Raw genomic sequence first — 17,191 nt, forward strand, 5'->3', positions numbered from 1 at the left:
AAAGCAAATTGAACCTTTCAAGGAAATCATAACTTTTTACCACACATATAAAAACACGTCGTATACTATAACGCAAACCTTGTTTCAAAAAAGAAAAAGTTGTTTTTCTTTGTCAGCATATAACTCTGGCCACCACTCTTCTAACTTCGAAAATCTGCACACAATGTGCCTCACACACACACACATAGAATCATAATCTACGCGTCGCCAAATTTGCGTCATCATTTTAAAGGACGTTAAGTAATAATGGACTCCTAAAAGGTGTTAAAAAAAGTCATTTAGCATAGAAGTCTGGCCACTTTGCACTTTTAAAGCTCGAAAATCTAGACACAATGTGCGTATTACAAAAACTCAAAATTATAACGTACGCGTTGCCAATTTTAAGTCATCATTTTTATTGCCGTGAAGTAATATTTGGTTCTTAAAGAATATTGTTTTGAAATAAATTACTAATTTACTTTCGAAATCTGGCCACAGTGTTTTTCACGAGAGTCTGGCAACAATATGCTACTTTTCAAATAAACGTAATATTGCTTCTTTTGCCACAATAATTTTTTTTGTAAAATTTTTGAAGTATATTCAACGCATGATGCGCATTCGGAGCTGTTTTTAGTTGGAAGCAGTATGCATGGATTCGAAAATGCGCTCATAGACTACCCGGGTGCAGAGCTGTTTAGCGCTGGTTTGTCTCAGTGACTGTCGCTTTTGCTGGGACAATAGCAGTTAACACCGTGCTCTCAATGAAAGAGGGGAAAAGAGGCATTTTTCTCAATACAGTGTGGTTTCGCCGAGTGCGTGTAGATGAAGTTGAAACCTATTGTTAGACTGATATTAAAAAACAGCTCCGTGCAGCTGCATAGGACGGTGGCTCTTCTGCAAAACACTAACAAAGCAAAATGTTCACTTTGTCAGCTTTTATTTCATGACCAGAATCTTGTGTTCAGAAGTATTTGATGGTGATATTCCCATATTACCAGGAAATACTTCACTTTCAAGCTGCTGGGGATTTGACTCTTACTGGCACACTGGAATGTGCTCCCCTGAAGTGAAAATAGAAACTACATATTTATGCCCTGATGGAAAGACGTGTTTATTTTTATTAAATTAATTTCTACCTATTTCTCTCTATACCCCTGTCAAGCGGGCAAGTTAAGTGCACTTACGGGGAGTGCGCTTTGGCATCCCGAGTGACACTTTGCGCTACGCGGTGCTAAACGGGAAAGCAAAGTGCACTCATAGTAAAAAAATAATTGCTAGAGAAAATGAGCGGAATTTCTGAACAGGCCGATGGAAAGGAAAAAGGACTAATAATATTTGATTGCTTAACGTGATAGTGCAAATAAAGCGAGGCTCAACAGAGTTTAACGATGAAAAAAAATTTAAATAGCAGAAAAGCCAAGACCAGCCAAGCCTATCCAGAATTTCGACAACAAACAAAATGGCGGCGGGCAGCGATGTTGCATCTGATCACGTTTACTTGTTTTGTTGCTTCGGTTGTAGCTATAACCAACGAACTTTTTTCTGAAAACAGTTTATAACACGTAAAATAAAGATGTAAGTACTTTTTATGCATTATAAATTTTGTACCATTGGAACCGCTGGCGTCGAGGCTACGCACTCGGCCAGCAAAGTATGGTCAGTGAACGCACTCCTGGCGCAGTGCACTTTCCGCGAGTGACACTCCACTTGCGTCGTTTAGATGCGGCAAAGTGTACTTACAGCAAAGTACACTTTCCGTAAGTGCACTTAACTTGCCCGCTTGACATGGGTATTACTCATCTCCCGCCTACTTAAAGCGCCGGACTCAAAAATGGGCCGCGCTCTGAGGTCTTTCGACGCCAACATTGCAAAACCCCCTCCTAGAGCGCCTCTACCACCTGCTCCGCACTGTGCAACACCACACGCCGTCCGCCTCGAAATACCTGGCATTCGGAATAAGCGCAACACACCCCTCTGTGCCATGCAGCAACACACTGCGGCGCTCATTCACGACGAGCTCCAAGCCAGCACACACATATACACGGATGGCTCTGTGGCCCCTGGCGGCACCTCTGTCACTGCTGCATGTGTCGTCCCTGCTCTCAATCTCACCAGACAATGCCGCATTCCTTTTCGCGCCTCCTCTACCACGGCCGAGCTCGCTGCTCTCAACTTGGCTGCAGATGTCGTTCTAGAACGACCCTGGCTCAATCCAGTCGCCATACTTTGCGACTCGAAAGCTGCTCTCATGCAGCTAAACCAACACCACACCCGTCATCTCCCCGTGGTACAAATTCTCGACCGCAAGCTTCGCGCTCTCAAAGATCGCGGCACAAACGTCTCGCTCCACTGGATCCCCGCCCATGTCGGGATAACTGGGAACGAGCGGGCTGACACCCTGGCCAAACGGGCTCACAGCCAGGATGTTCCCATCTCTTCAGATGTCACCAAATTTGACACTGCCCACCTCGCCATCTACGAGGCCGTCCTTTCTCAACACCCCGACGAGCGTGTTGCTTCACGCGGGCCACCTCGCCCTCTTCATTGCGCTGACTTCTCAGTCCGCGACCGAGCTACGCTCCTTAAGATGCGCATTGGCTGTGTGTGGACGGCAGAACGACTCCACCGCCTTCGTGGCATTGGCGACCCCTTCTGTAAGGAATGTGGTGGTCTTGAAACCCTCTCACATCTCATCTGCGACTGCCCAGGCTTTAATGGCCCCAGACAGTCTCTACGTGCTGGCTTGCCGTTGTCAGAAGGGAAGGGGACTTGGCACCCGAAAGTGCCTTGTCCCAGGGTCGCACATAACCCATCAGCCCCTCATCATTCATACGACACCCGCGGCAACCCCCCCCCCCCCCCCCCCTGGGCCAAGGGGGGACAGGGGGGAGATTTTTTGTACCGGGCGAAGGCCCTTCCCGGGCACGGGCGGCCGCTGTGTGGCACCTCCTGAAAAAGTGGACACCATACCCAGAAGCGGCCGTGGTCACCGCTGCGGCTGCAAGCCAGCAGGGTGATCGGACCTCTGTCAAACACAAAAGTGTCGCATAGGACAACCATTCCCTGTGTGGTGCTCATAGTGACACAGAAAGTGTTTTACCATGAACCGTACAAATCACAGGTGGCCGGCACCAAGTGTCTAGAAATCTCTGCTCGCCGTGCACACGCCTTAGCCGTTGAAAATGGAACCAGACCTCCTTCCGCACTTTTGCAAGCACTTCATGGAGGCCCGGGACCCTGCTGTTGTAGGCGGCCGAACAGCGTGCCAGCCAGACTTGGTACGAGCACTCGACAAGCAGGAGCACAAACTGGTTAATGGCACGACCTGGTAACGGGTTCAAGTATCGCACAGTCTGGTACGGTACACCTGGAAGCTGGAACAGGTCAGCTACACGACGGAGGAGAGCTTCTGGAAGAAGACACTGTGAGAAGATGTGCACAGCGTCCTCTCTACCACCACAGAACGGACAGGTAGGTCGCAAGCTGGCCCGGGTGAACGCCTTGGCTTTGATGGGGAGGAATCCCCTGGCCAGACGGTACATGAAGGAGGCCCTGCTTGCTTCCAAGAAGTCCGCTGTGATTAGCTTCCAGCTTGGACGCTCGTTCAAGAGCTCGTGCTGGCGATAACGGGGTGGAAGCCTGGGGGTGAGGATCTCGACCAACCGTTTCAATGGAACCGCAACAACGTTGATGTCTGCCTTGACACTGCGGAGCTGCTCAAGGCAGTTGGCTGCCTGAGAGTAGAAGGGGGATGGAGAACCTGACCGTGGCACGCAGTGAGATAGCGTGCTCTGCGAGAACAAGCGGAGACTAGTGCTTAGGAAGTATGAAGCAAGACTACGGGTTAGGGACATGTCCAAGCTCAGAGCTACTTGGGTCCACCTGACGTGCAAGGCTGAAGCTACGATGCCCAGGTCGGGAATGCCAAGGCCTCCCTTGTCCTTGGGCAGCTTCACTACAGGCCTCGCGACACAGTCTGGAGCTCCGTTCCAAAGGAAGCGAAAGAGAATTCGTTCCAGGCGGAGCTTCGTACGAGCCGACAGAGGTGTTATGCCGGCGACATATGTCAGTACTGAAAACAGGAGGGACCTCGTGACCGTAGCGCGAGCCGTGAGCGGGCATGATAGTGTCCCATATGCCCGAGCCCTGTCTGCGACCTCGCTCTTCCTTCAGCATCCCTTGTCGACATCCTATTTCCAGATGGCCCGCGTGAAAAAACACGACGCGCCTTGAATCTCGTTCTTCGTTTTCTTGAAGACACCACTCTAAGAGAGCGTCTATAGCTCTCTAAACGTCATTATAGCACACCACAATTCCCTATTTCACGCAAAATTAACCTACAGCCCTCAATTTCGAGCGCTCGCTCTCCCATTGGCTCACACACGCACCCCTCAGCCAATCAGCGATCTCGTGTCCCTTGAATGCTGGATTTCGAAATATTTTCCTCTTTCCGCCTTATGGGCGAGATTTTATCTTTCCTTTACCTCAAATTCCTTTCACCCTGGCCCTTTTCATCTCTATCTTTTCCATTTCATGCATATTAAGCCCACAGCCCTCGATTTTGAGCGCTTGTTCTCCCATTAGCTCCTTCGCGCGCCTCTATCAGCCAATCAGCGTCTGCGTCTCCCACCGGTCCGCGCGTGTCCCGTGAATGCTGGATTTGGGCATATTTTCTTCTTCCGCCTTTTTGGCCGTAATTTTATCCCTTGCTTGCCTTCATTGCCACTCACCCGGACCCTTTTCATCACTATTCTTTCATTCCACCTTCCCCAAACACGGCGCAACGGCGGTGATTCCCTCACAGAGGAGACAGTTGAACGCGCCGTGTCCCCACATTTCAAATCATTTTCATCAAGAACCACAAGAAGACGCGGCCAGTTCGGCCGCTCGCTCGCCTCGTCGACCACGCACCCCGCTTTCACCGCGGCGCCTACAGGCCCTGGCCGTACTCGTCCCGGGCAGCGTCTGATTCGCTCTCCCTACTTGAGACCCGCGTTCCCCTGGTCTCGCGTCTTGTTCTGCCCTTGGCCTTGCATCACCTGCCTTTCACCCGGACCCTTTACATCACTATCCTGTATATCCCTTCTCCCCAACGAGGCGCAACGGCGGTGATTCCCTCACTTAGAGGAGACAGTTCAACGCGCCTCGACCCCTCTTCCTACATCATCATCAAGAACCTCGCCTCGCCTTACTCTCTTAACGAGCGGACGCAATTTTCTCCTGCTCTCGCAGCCATCGTCCCACTCTTCTAGTATTATCTTGCAGCATCTTTTGTTATCGCTGCTGTATTACCACTCCTACCTTAATGTCGCGTAAACGTCGCGCCTTTCACCCCACCATGGGGTCCTTTTTTCTTTCTTAATTTCTTTTCCCCCTTTTATTTTTTTTGTTGTTGTCCGTAACGGACCATGGAGAAGCTGCCTCCAACTCCTAGCGCCCGGCTTCCCGGCCGCCACCACCGCCGCGCCGGCAGCGTCGGCTGCTCGCGCATGCTTCAACAACTTTACGTCGAGGCACAGAAGATTATCGAGTCTCAAGATGACGCTCGTCGCCTACTCTCTGCTGCTCACCGGTCCCCCAAGGCTTACAGCAAGACTAAAACAAGTCCCACCACACGCAAGCCACTCAATGCCGAGTCGCAGCCAACTACCCAAGTAGCACCCGTCACTCCGACTGCTGCACTTCAAAACGTGTCCACCGAAAGTGGAGAAGACACAATAGTCTACTATTTTATGAGCCCCGAGGGCACTGAAATGGCACCTGCCTTCATCCAAACCACAGAGCCCATCGAGAATCCCTCTCAGGCCTCTCCATCACCGCTTCAACTCGTGGCAACCGATGCACAGGCACAGCTTTTCAGTGCACCCGAGAACCCCGTTACTCCACCTCCGAACTGCCAAAATGAAGAAATAGAGGCCCTACAACTCACACCTCAAGGCAAGAGGATTTTCCTCCTCTACAGCCAAGCACTGCGCACCTTCAGAGCAGCCAAACGCCTCCTCCACAAGAAGGGAAGCTCACTGCAGCAACACAGACTTCCCCTCCCAGCCTTCGCCCTGGCATCAGCTGTTCTGAAGCCAAAGCAAAGAACACTTTCACCACTTCCACCCCCACAATAGTGGATGCCTTCACTGAAGAACATTACCTACAAGCCAAGCGTGGCCCCCCTCAGCAGGATCCCCCTTCGCCCCCTCGCCCCTCAGACGGCGAGAACGAAGCTCTCCCTTCCAAAGAGCAAGGTCGCAAACTAGACAAACGGAAGAAGCGCCGTCTCGCCTTCGGTCCTCTTGAGCAAACCAAGCCCAAACAGGCACCCCCTTCGCGAGCTCCAGACATCGCCCCCCCCTCCACTGGTCGCTTTTCAGCGCCAAGGCCTCAGGAATGCAGCAAGGCCAAGCCTACTACTGTTCTCTATTTCCCTCTGGGAAACAAAGGGACATTTAGGAACACTTCGCGCGACGCACTTGCCGCGCAACTATCCCACCTTCCTGGTGTCACAGCAGTGCGTGTCAACATCAACCGCAATGTTTGCGCCGTCGACGCCCATTCGACAGCCGATATAGCTCCTCTCCTCGCCGTGGAAGAGATTTGCGGCGTCAGGGTGCGCGCCAAACACCTTGGCCCCAAAACCTGCACTGGCGTCATTTTTGGTGTCGACCGCGGCCTCTCCGAAGAAGATATCGCAGCTGGCCTCGACAGCAAGGTCCCCATCATCAGCTGCACACGCAGTGGTGCCAACATCATTGTCCGCTTCGCTGGCATCGAACCCCCACAAGCTTCGCCGACGAGTCCGCGCCCGTCTCCCTCGCCCGCTACAATGCCACAGCTGCGGCATCTTCGGGCACACCACGGCAACTTGCCGAAACAAGGCTCGCTGCCTTCGCTGCGGCGGTGACCACGCCACCGATAACTGCGACGCCCCGAAACCACGCTGCGCTAATTGCCGCGGCACGCACGCAACCATCGAACCCCGCTGCCCACGCTGGCAACACGAGCGACAAGTTGCCATCGTTCTCGCCACGAGCGAAAAACATCTCACACGACAAGAGGCCGATAGAATTGTCCGTGAACGGCAAGGCAAAGAACCCACCTCGCTCTCACCGCCAGCAACTGCTGCACCTAGCAGCCAAGTACAGCCCAGCGCTCTCAGCTCTGCGCAGCGCACAGATTCAGCTGCTGCACGCAACTCGGCGCCCTGCGCTCCTCCCACCGTCGCAACCACGGGTCGCTCCTTCCGCGACGCCCTCTTAGGACCTCGTGCTGTCCCATCAACCTCATCGTCACCTTCCGACCAGCGTGACACGATCATCGCCGCACTCACTGCGGCCGTTCAGGCAATCATCGAGGAGCTCCCGCCGTCATCAACTGCGCGCAAGTTGTGTGCAGCGGCCTTGGCCGCACAACAGGCCTTGAGCCAGCATGGCTAACCAGCGACCAATCCCCCGGCCGCGCATAAGGCAATGGAACTGCCGTTCCTTGCGCCGCCGTCACGCTGAATTGGTTCAGCTCCTTCCGCTTTTTGAGTGCGACATACTTGCATTACAAGAGACTTACGCACGCGCGGAGGAGCTAAAGATACCTGGCTACATAGGCTACAGTAGCCCCACTCCCTGCATTCTTGATTCATGCACGAACTCTCCATGTGCCGACTCTGCTCACCCGCATCGTCCCCCTCGTGTTGGCATCTATGTGCGCGCTTCGCTCCCACATACTCTCATCGATCTCACGGACATTTCCACCGATCGTGTCGAGTGCGCAGCTGTCACTGTTCGCATGTCCGGCCATGACACCTCTGTTGCATCTGTTTATGTCCGCCCTCCCACCTACAACTGGGACGCCCGTTTTGTCACAACTCTCTCTGCCCGTCTGGCTAAAGACCAAGTGATATGTGGTGATTTTAACACTTACCACACCACCTGGGGCTCCCACATAACCACCAAAAAAGGCCGCGAACTTATGGACGCCATCCATGCTGCAGGACTTTTTCTTCTGAATGACGGAAGACCCACTCGCATCGGCCCGCACAGCAATCCTACGGCCATCGACCTCACCCTCGCCTCAACCGGCTGCTCGTACTCCTGGCACATCGCTCCGGATACGGAGGGCTCTGACCATCTCCTAATTGACATCATCCCTTCCTCTCCATCCTCACCACTCAAGAAAACCTACAGTGTTGTGCGGTGGTCTCTTTTCCGCGCACTCTGCGCCAGTGATTGTCATGATGAAGACTTCTTCTCGCATATAAACAAATGTGCCCTCTCAGCAACTACACTGTGCACTGTGCAGTTTCCATCACCAGTGCCTGACATAAAACTCCTTAATCTTCGTGCTGCTCGCCGCCGAGCCCAACGAAGGGCACGCCGCACAGACAGACCAGATCACTGGACGCTCTATAACCGCTTGGATGCCGCCTGTCGCCGCCATTCCAAGCGCCTTCGCCGCCGCAGCTGGTCCAGACTCTGTGCATCACTCGACCGCCCCGGCTCGCCTGCACGTGGTTGGCGCATTCTGTCTGCGATCCTCAATCCGAGAATCCCACGTCACCCAGTCCTGGCCATCGCTATCACACGGCGCATGAGCAACGCTGACCTTGCCAACATCCTCGCAGATCACTTCACAACAGTGGTGAGTGGAGCAATTTCATCCCTAACTACTGCTCTCCAGATCACTATTGTGCCAGCGCAAATAGCAGACGATGTCCTTACTCTCTGCATGGAAGACTTTAAAATGCATGAGCTGGATAAATGCATCGCCACCAGGAAACGCAGAAGCGCGCCAGGTCCCGACGGCATTACATATCAAATGATCAGGAACCTTGACAACAAAGAACGCAACCGACTACTCGCTGCTTACAACCGTATTTTTCAAAACGGTGAGCTACCTGACGATTGGCGCACTGCCACCGTTATCCCAATTCTCAAGAAGGGGAAGCCTGTCAACAGCATTAAATCTTATCGTCCAGTCTCCCTTACCTCAGTTCCTGGGAAGCTCCTGGAGGCGCTCGCCCTGGAGAGACTTGAGTGGATTGCCAACGCCTCCAACGCACTGGCTCAAGAGCAAAGTGGCTTCCGAAACTCCCGCTCGACAGCCGACTGTATCATCGAGCTTGTAGCTTCCCTTGAACAAGCCAAGCGCGACAAACAACGCGCCTACCTCCTTCTCCTCGATGTGAAAAGTGCCTTTGACACACTCTCACACACTGCAATATTGGACTCCGTTCGCTCTCTCGGCGTGACGGGAAGGCTGTTCCAATACATACACTCCTTTCTCACTGGACGCTCCTTTCGCGTCAAAGCTGGCAGCTCCATGAGTACACCTCGCCCACTAGTTTCTGGGGTGCCACAAGGCAGCGTTTTGAGCCCCTTTCTTTTTAATCTAGTATTGGCCAAACTACCAGCTTACCTCCATGTCACAAACGGCTTTCCAGTCCGCTGTTGCATTTACGCGGACGACATTGCGCTTTACTGCTCTGGACCTACCCTACAGGGACGAATAGTTCGTGCTCAACTCCAGGCTGCACTAAATGTAGTCCACACTTTCCTCCGTTCTGTTGGCCTCTCTCTTTCGCCTACCAAAACAGAGGCTCTCGTCTTCCACCCACGCGCTGCTGCAAGAAGCATCATTCCCCCTCTCCAACTCGGTTTCACCCCCATCCCATGGAAGCCCTCTGCCCGATACCTTGGCCTCATCATCGACTGCCAACTCTCGTGGCGCCCCGCAGTCACCCATCTCAGGAAGCAGGCAAAACAAGTCGCATCAGCCGCCAACAAGCTCATCGCGAAGGGCGACGGCTGCTCTCCTACACTTGCTCTGCAGTTTTACAACGGCATCGCAGTTGCTCGTTTCCTGTATGCTCTGCCATTTCTTGACATTCGTCCCAACCTTTGGCGCAGCATAGACACGGACCACCGAAACGCCATCCGCTGTTTCTTTCGTCTCCCGCACTCTTCCCACGTTGCTGCCACTTACGCAGAAACATCATCCTGGCCTGTATCTCTGCGCGCCGAACGAGTCGCTCTAAATGCCATACGCCGCATTAGAGGCACAACAAGCACTGACTTACTCATCTCCCGCCTACTTAAAGCGCCGGACTCAAAAATGGGCCGCGCTCTGAGGTCTTTCGACGCCAACATTGCAAAACCCCCTCCTAGAGCGCCTCTACCACCTGCTCCGCACTGTGCAACACCACACGCCGTCCGCCTCGAAATACCTGGCATTAGAAATAAGCGCAACACACCCCTCTGTGCCATGCAGCAACACACCGCGGCGCTCATTCACGACGAGCTCCAAGCCAGCACACACATATACACGGATGGCTCTGTGGCCCCTGGCGGCACCTCTGTCACTGCTGCATGTGTCGTCCCTGCTCTCAATCTCACCAGACAATGCCGCATTCCTTTCGGCGCCTCCTCTACCACGGCGGAGCTCGCCGCTCTCAACTTGGCTGCAGATGTCGTTCTAGAACGACCCTGGCTCAATCCAGTCGCCATACTTTGCGACTCGAAAGCTGCTCTCATGCAGCTAAACCAACACCACACCCGTCATCTCCCCGTGGTACAAATTCTCGACCGCAAGCTTCGCGCTCTCAAAGATCGCGGCACAAACGTCTCGCTCCACTGGATCCCCGCCCATGTCGGGATAACTGGGAACGAGCGGACTGACACCCTGGCCAAACGGGCTCACAACCAGGATGTTCCCATCTCTTCAGATGTCACAAAGTTTGACACCGCCCACCTCGCCATCTACGAAACCGTCCTTTCTCGACACCCCGACGAGCGTGTTGCTTCACACAAACCACCTCGCCCTCTTCATTGCGCCGACTTCTCAGTCCGCGACCGAGCCACGCTCCTTAAAATGCGCATTGGCTGTGTGTGGACGGCAGAGCGACTCCACCGCCTTCGCGGCATTGGCGACCCCTCCTGTAAGGAATGTGGTGGAGTTGAAACCCTCTCACATCTCATCTGCGACTGCCCAGGCTTTAATGATGATGATGATGATGATTACTTTGGGGTATTCTTGGGAGGGGGTACTGGTCCCGACGTATGTTGGCCAGTTGGTGGCATCACTCTTGGGGACCAGGGGAAGGGGGATGTAGGGAGGGGAGAGGGGAGGGGGTATGGTCGTCGCCGAGACGGGAGCGGTCCGAGTCCGTGCAGGGGGAGGGGTCTTGGAGCAGCGCCGCCGCCGCAACAACAGCTCGCGGGGGGAAGCCTCGGTGCACTAGGATAGTGTGCAAGCACCGGGCTGGGGGAGGCAGATTCCTAGACCTTCATGTGGCTGGGAGGAGCCGAAGGTCCAGAAGGGTCCAGGTCCAAGGCTGCAAGTCCAGAAGGCCGCAGGCCTTGGGCTGCAGGTCCAGGTTCCTCGGGCTACAGAAGGATGTCCAGGCCGGTCTCCTTGAGGTAGGCCAGCAGGAGCCGGCAGGCGGACAGGTGGTTCCGGGCCGGGAACAGCAGCTGGTCCTCCGTGTCTGCTGGCAGGCCGAGGGCACGGTAGCCTGCAAATAGACGGCTACGAGGCAGAGCAAAAGTAGGGCATGCACCCAACAGGTGACCCATGGTGCCTGTATCCCCGCACGATGGACAGGCAGGGGAGGAGGCCATACCAACTACGAACTTGCGTGTCGGCGTCCATGAGCATCCGATCCGAAGTCGGAGCAGGAGAGCACGTTCTCTGCGCGGGATCTTGTCTGGGAGCCGGTGGAAGGGCCTGCACGCAGAGATACGCCTGTCAGGATGCTTTGCCCTTACCGCTCGCCTTAGTAGATGCCGGGCAAAATCATGCGGGGCCACTTTAGTGGTCACGGGCGACCCATCGTTGTGGGCAGCCTTGGCGAGGGAGTCGGCGTCCTCGTTGCCCTGGACGCCGGTGTGGCCAGGGACCCAGTGAAGGGACACCTGGTAGCCTGCATCCTCCAGTGCGTGCAGGTGGGCACGCAGGACACTCGCCGATGTCTGCGAGATGTGGGGCCTGCTCAGGAGCTGGAGGGCAGGCCGAGAGTCACACAGGACAGCGACAGGGCCAGGTGGGGTGGTAGACCCGATGAATTCTGCTGCCAGGTGGAGACCTGCCAGCTCAGCTGCCGTGGAGCTGCCCGGGAAGGAAAGTCTGCAGGACCGGCTCTGCTGCAGTTGGGGCACTGCCAGAGCCGCTGCTGCTTGCCCTGTGGCTGGTAGGACCGAGCCATCGGTGAAGAGGAGGGTGGTCCCTTTGCACTCTTCCAGGAAGGCAGCAGTGGTCTGGCGGAGTGCTGCAGCAGGGGAGTGGCGTTTGGTCACGCCGTCAAGGTCCAGGGTGACCTGCAGAGGAGGTCGGGTTGGAAGAGGAGGAGGACTGGGAGGCCCTGGGGAGGCCCAAGTGTCTCCACGTAGAGTGCGTGGAGCTTCCCCATCCTAGACTCGGCATTGGCCTGCAGGCGAGCACAGAGGGCACCACCATCACGAACGTGGGCGAGCCGGTCCGTGTGGGTCAGGCCCATCTGCAGGAGCAGGAGGTCCAGCGGGAAGATGCCCGCCTCTGCCAGCGTGGCCGGGACCTGCGATCGCGGTGGAACCCCCAGGAAGCGGCGGATCCATTTCCTGCGAGAGAGTTCCATGCGATTAAGGCGGGTGCTCCGGAGCGTAACTAGGGGGAGGGCGTAAAGGATGGCTGATGTCGCCGCTGCCTCGAAGAGTCGGATGGCCCAGGTGGGGGTGCAGCCGTTGCCTCGGGCGACGATGGAAAGTACTGCTCGGCCGACTCGCTCCATGTGGGACAGGAGGGCCTTGTCAGCAGGAATCCAGGAGAGCCGGTGGTCGATGGTGAGACCAAGGTACTTCACCTGCGATTTCCAAGGTAGCTTAGTGCCGTCAATCTTGAGGGTAGCAATCTGAGCCGTGGCTCGTGCTCCCCTCGGATGTATAAACAAAGCCTCAGATTTCGTGGCTGAGAGAGACAGCCCCTTGGTCGCCAGGAACTGCTGCACCCCGTTGAGGGCACGCTGGAGGGCCTGTCTGGCAGAGGTAATCTGCCTCCTCGGAGCTCGGACCCAGAGGGCGACATCGTCCGCGTATACAGAGCAGAGAACTCTGTGGCGGCGGTCCTGCTGGATGGAGCGAGGGAGGCCTACCATGACCAGGTTGAAGAGGAAAGGGCTGAGGACAGACCCCTGAGGGACCCCGGTGGTGATGGGGCGAGGACTGCTCAGAGTGCGGCCAACCCGAACCTGCATAGAACGGTTGGACAGGAAGGAGGTTATAAACCGCCGGAGGTTACCTGTCACCCCCAGCTCGTCCAAGGCCGTCTCGATGGTGCTGTGGGGCAGACCGTCGAAGGCCGACTGGACGTCCAGGAGGACAAGGATGGCAACGTCTCCGTGGAACTTCGCTTCCTCGAGGGATGACACCACGTCCGCGATGGAGTCTGCGGTACAGTGGTGCCTGCGAAAACCTGTCAAGTTCTCGGGAAGAAAGTTAGTAGCCTCAGCAATCCAGGTGAGTCGTTGGAGGGCCACCGACTCCATGGTCTTACAGGCAGCTGAGGTCAGCGAGAGGGGTCGGTAGGACGACAGCTCCTTGGAGGGCTTGCGGGGTTTGAGGATAGGGACCACGATGGCCGTGGTCCAGCTCTCCGGGAGGATGCCGCTCGACCAGATGTCGTTAAACACGGTCAGCAGGCGGGCCTTTTCCGGGGCATCCAAGTTCCGCAGCATCTGCAATGTGAGCCCGTCTGCCCCAGGAGCGCTCTTCTTTTTGGACCGATGGAGGGCCCTGAGCAGCTCGTGTGGGGTGACCGGGTCAGTGCAGAGGGAGGCTACGCCAACAGCACCTGCAAGGACAGGAGGAAGTTGGGTTCGACACTGGGACGGAGGTCCCAGTGGTGGTTGGACTCGGGTGGGCAGCCTTGGTGAGGTGGTCGGCCAGCTGCTCCGCCAGTGCCTGGTACGACACCCCCCGGGCAATGGCGGCACCGAGGACTGGGTGTCGGTTTGCTGCGACCTGGAGGAGGGACCGCAGGAGTCGCCAGGCCGTCGCCGACTGCCGTGCCGAGCGGATGGACTGGCAGACGCCAGCCCAGCCCTCCCTAGCCCGGCGGTTCGCCTGGCGACGGCAGACAGCATCAATCCGCCGGTAGGCCGTCCAGTCCTCTGGGAGCCACGTGCTCTCCGCCTTCCGCTCGGCTCGTCTCCTGGCAGCTCGGAGTCCCAGGAGGCGAAGGTCTGGGACAGGGGCCTGCACTGAGGTAGAGCAGGACACAGTAGCACTTTGTGCACACTTGCCCAGCAGGGTCAGGAAGTCCTCTGCATGGGGGATGTCCTTTGCGAGTTCCCTGAACATGGGCCACTTGGTGATTTTGTACACTTTTTCCTTCCTGCGCCTTCAAGAGGAAGGGTTCAGAAGGATGGGGAAGTGGTCCGAGCCCATGGAATCCGGAGCTCTATCCCAGGTGTAGTGGCAGGCGTCCGACAGCAAGGCTAGGTCGATGATGGACGAACGGCCTGGTCGGATGAAGGTAGGGGCCCTGGGCTGCAGGACCCTGAGACTGGCTGCAGTGATGGCATCCAGAAGCTTCCTGCCTCTGGCGGACGTGGTACGGCTGCCCCAATCCCTGTGGTGAGAATTAAAATCTCCACAGATTAGAACATCCCTACCAAGTCGTGCATGAAGGGCCGTGAGGCAGGAAGGGTCCCAAGGCACACTGGGTGGGAGGTAGACTGAGGCCACTGTGGTGTCCGTGCTGCCCATGCGGACGCGCACAGCACAGATCTCCAGGTGACCCAAGTCAGGGTCATCGGCTGCCAGGACAGTATGGGGGATCCCATTTCTGACATAGATGGCCGTGCGGGGTCTCTCCTGGGGGTGGGCGTCGTCCCGGCAGGGGGCGTCACTGCAGTCCTGGAGGGAGCAGCAGGAGCGGCCCGAGTACCCAGTGTACCCTGGGAGACGGGAGGATTCTGCAGGGATCCGGGTCTCCTGGAGAGCCATGATGTCGTAGTCCAGGGAGCCCTGCAGAACAAGGTCTTTTATATCGGCCCGCCGGGCACGCAGGGAATTCACGTTCCACTGCATGACCCGAGGCCGTGAGGGGGCCGAGTTACGGCGATCCATGGTGTTGGGTGGAGGGGCCCTCGGCAGCGAGGACAGCCAGGCACATCTGACGTGCGCCCGAGTCACGGGGGAGCTGTGGCAAGAGGGCCTGGACAGCAAGCCGCAGGGCTGCCGTCACCGTCTGTTGGGCATCCTGCGCTGGAGAGCGGGCTGGGACCCCGGCAGCAGGGCGGGAAGGTCCGGGGCCCCGAGTCTGCAGGGCCTTGGCATAGCTGAGCCCCCGGGTGACCCTGGAGGATCCGGGTCCCGGTTCCCTGGGAGGCTGCTGCTGGTGGCGGATCTGGACCCTGGCCGCCCGGCGGGCCCCAGGCTCTGCATGCCTGCGGAGAGCAGTCGCCACCTTACTCTGTTCCCTCCAGATGGGACAGGAGGGGTCCTCCGCGCAGTGGCGTCCACCGCAGTGGATGCAGCGGGGGACGTCTGCTCTGCAGGCCCGGTGGTGGTGGTGGCCCCCGCAGAAAGTGCAACGCTGCGGTTTCGAGCAGGAGGCAGCCACATGGTTGTAGCCACCACACCGAGAGCACAGCAAGGGCCGGGCCTTGAAAGGGTGGACCGGGAACAGTATCCCGGCAATCTGGACCTGGTCCGGGGGCTCAGCTGCAAAACGGGCGGTGACAGCACGGCCACGGCGACGGATGGCCAGGATCTCCACCGAGGACTCGATGGTGTCGGCGATGTCCTGTTCAGACACCTCCGGGTCGATACCGAAGACGGCCCCGATGAAGCCATCCGGGCGGGAGGCCTCGAAAGCCCGGACTGGGGTAGACAGCAGGGAGCTGAGACCCAGGAGGGCTGCCCTGGCCTCTGGGGTGGAGACGTCCGCGGCGATGATGTTGCGCCTGCGGTTAACTCGTACCTCCAAAACGCCAGGCCGGGAGTACAGGAAGGCGCTGTAGTCCTCCTTGACAACGTCCCTGAGAGAGAAGGACCTCTGGCGGGGCCGGAAGAGGACAGTGGCCACACGGGGCCGTGGACGGGCTCCTGGACGCCTGGCCTTGCGGTTCACCAGGATCCACCCGTCTGGCCCACGTTGGTCCTGACTGGCTGGAGCAGAGGGGGGAGGGTTAAGTAGCGAGGGCTCGCCACTTACCTCTGGAGGGCCATGGCCTGGGGGGGAGAGAGACTCCTCAGGGGCATGGACCGGTGGGGTTGGGGTGCTGGACCGGGAGGAGGCAACCTGTTGTTGTTGACTGGCTGCGTTGAGCAGCTTCTCTAGTGCCGAGGATCTCTGGTCTGTGGGCCCTCCTGGGGAAGAGACCTCAACAAAGGGGGTGATCAGAGGGGAGGGATCGGCAACGGGCAGCTGAGTGGGCACAGTTGCTTGGGGGCTCCCTGCGGGCAGGTGCTCCGGGGACGGCTCCTGGTGAGGCCTGGGGCGTCGGGGTTTCCTGGGCTGCCGCCTGGGGCCGGGGGGCAGGTCAGGGTGGTCCCTCAGGAACTGGGCCCTCTGGCGGGTGACTGCTGGCGAGGGGGAAGCACTGCGCGCTAGCGAGGAGGAAGCGCTTCGCGCAAGGGGGGGGGGGGAAGCGCTGCGCGTAGGCGAGGGGTGCCTGGAGCTGCAAGGGCTGTGCTGCAGGCTGGCAGTAGCCTGGACAGTGGTTTCCAAGGGGGGTGTGGAGGCCTGGTGACGGCCCGGAAGATCCGGCGTCTGGAGGACCCGTTGGCCCCGGTTGGCCTCTGCCAGAAGGGCTGCCACCCGCAGGCGGAGGTGGCGGAGGAAGTACTTGGGATCAACGGTTAGACTGGCAGACCGCTGGTGGTGGAGGGTGCGCCTTGGGCTGCGTGGGGAGTGGCTTGTGCCAGGGACAGGCTCGTCACTCGCAGTGTGGTCCCCCATAATGTTATGGGGGTCCCCTGCGAGTATGGAGTACGGCAAAAAACAACAGGAGGAGAAAAGAAAGCAAATGCAGAAGGGGGGCAAAGAAGGGAAATATAAAAAATAGGGCGAGTAGAAAATCACCAGAAAAACACGGTTAAAAAAAAACGAAAAAAAAAACAAGTGAAACGGATAGAAGAGTAGGAAAGGAAGGAGGTAGAAGAACTAGGGGTAGGGGAACACAAGTAAAAAAAAAACGAGTAAGACACGGGTAAAGAAACGCGAGCAAAACACGAGTAATTACAAGTGA

At 57.1% G+C, this 17,191-nt stretch overlaps 1 protein-coding gene across 1 annotated transcript; it reads right to left on the reverse strand.

Moving 5' to 3' along the window:
- Positions 1–11,348: 11,348 nt before the first annotated feature.
- On the reverse strand, positions 11,349–14,294 carry LOC149357575 (uncharacterized). Its single transcript, XM_089576622.1, has 4 exons — positions 13,847–14,294; positions 12,795–13,785; positions 12,425–12,557; positions 11,349–12,278 (listed from the first exon to the last, which is right to left on the reverse strand). The coding sequence occupies exons 1-4, from the start codon at positions 14,292–14,294 to the stop codon at positions 11,349–11,351; spliced, it is 2,502 nt and encodes an 833-aa protein (XP_089432748.1).
- Positions 14,295–17,191: the final 2,897 nt, after the last annotated feature.

The sequence above is a fragment of the Amblyomma mixtum genome, chromosome 3 (genome assembly GCF_055824585.1).
Source record: "Amblyomma mixtum isolate Tamu chromosome 3, ASM5582458v1, whole genome shotgun sequence".
Taxonomy (NCBI): Eukaryota; Metazoa; Arthropoda; class Arachnida; order Ixodida; family Ixodidae; genus Amblyomma; species Amblyomma mixtum.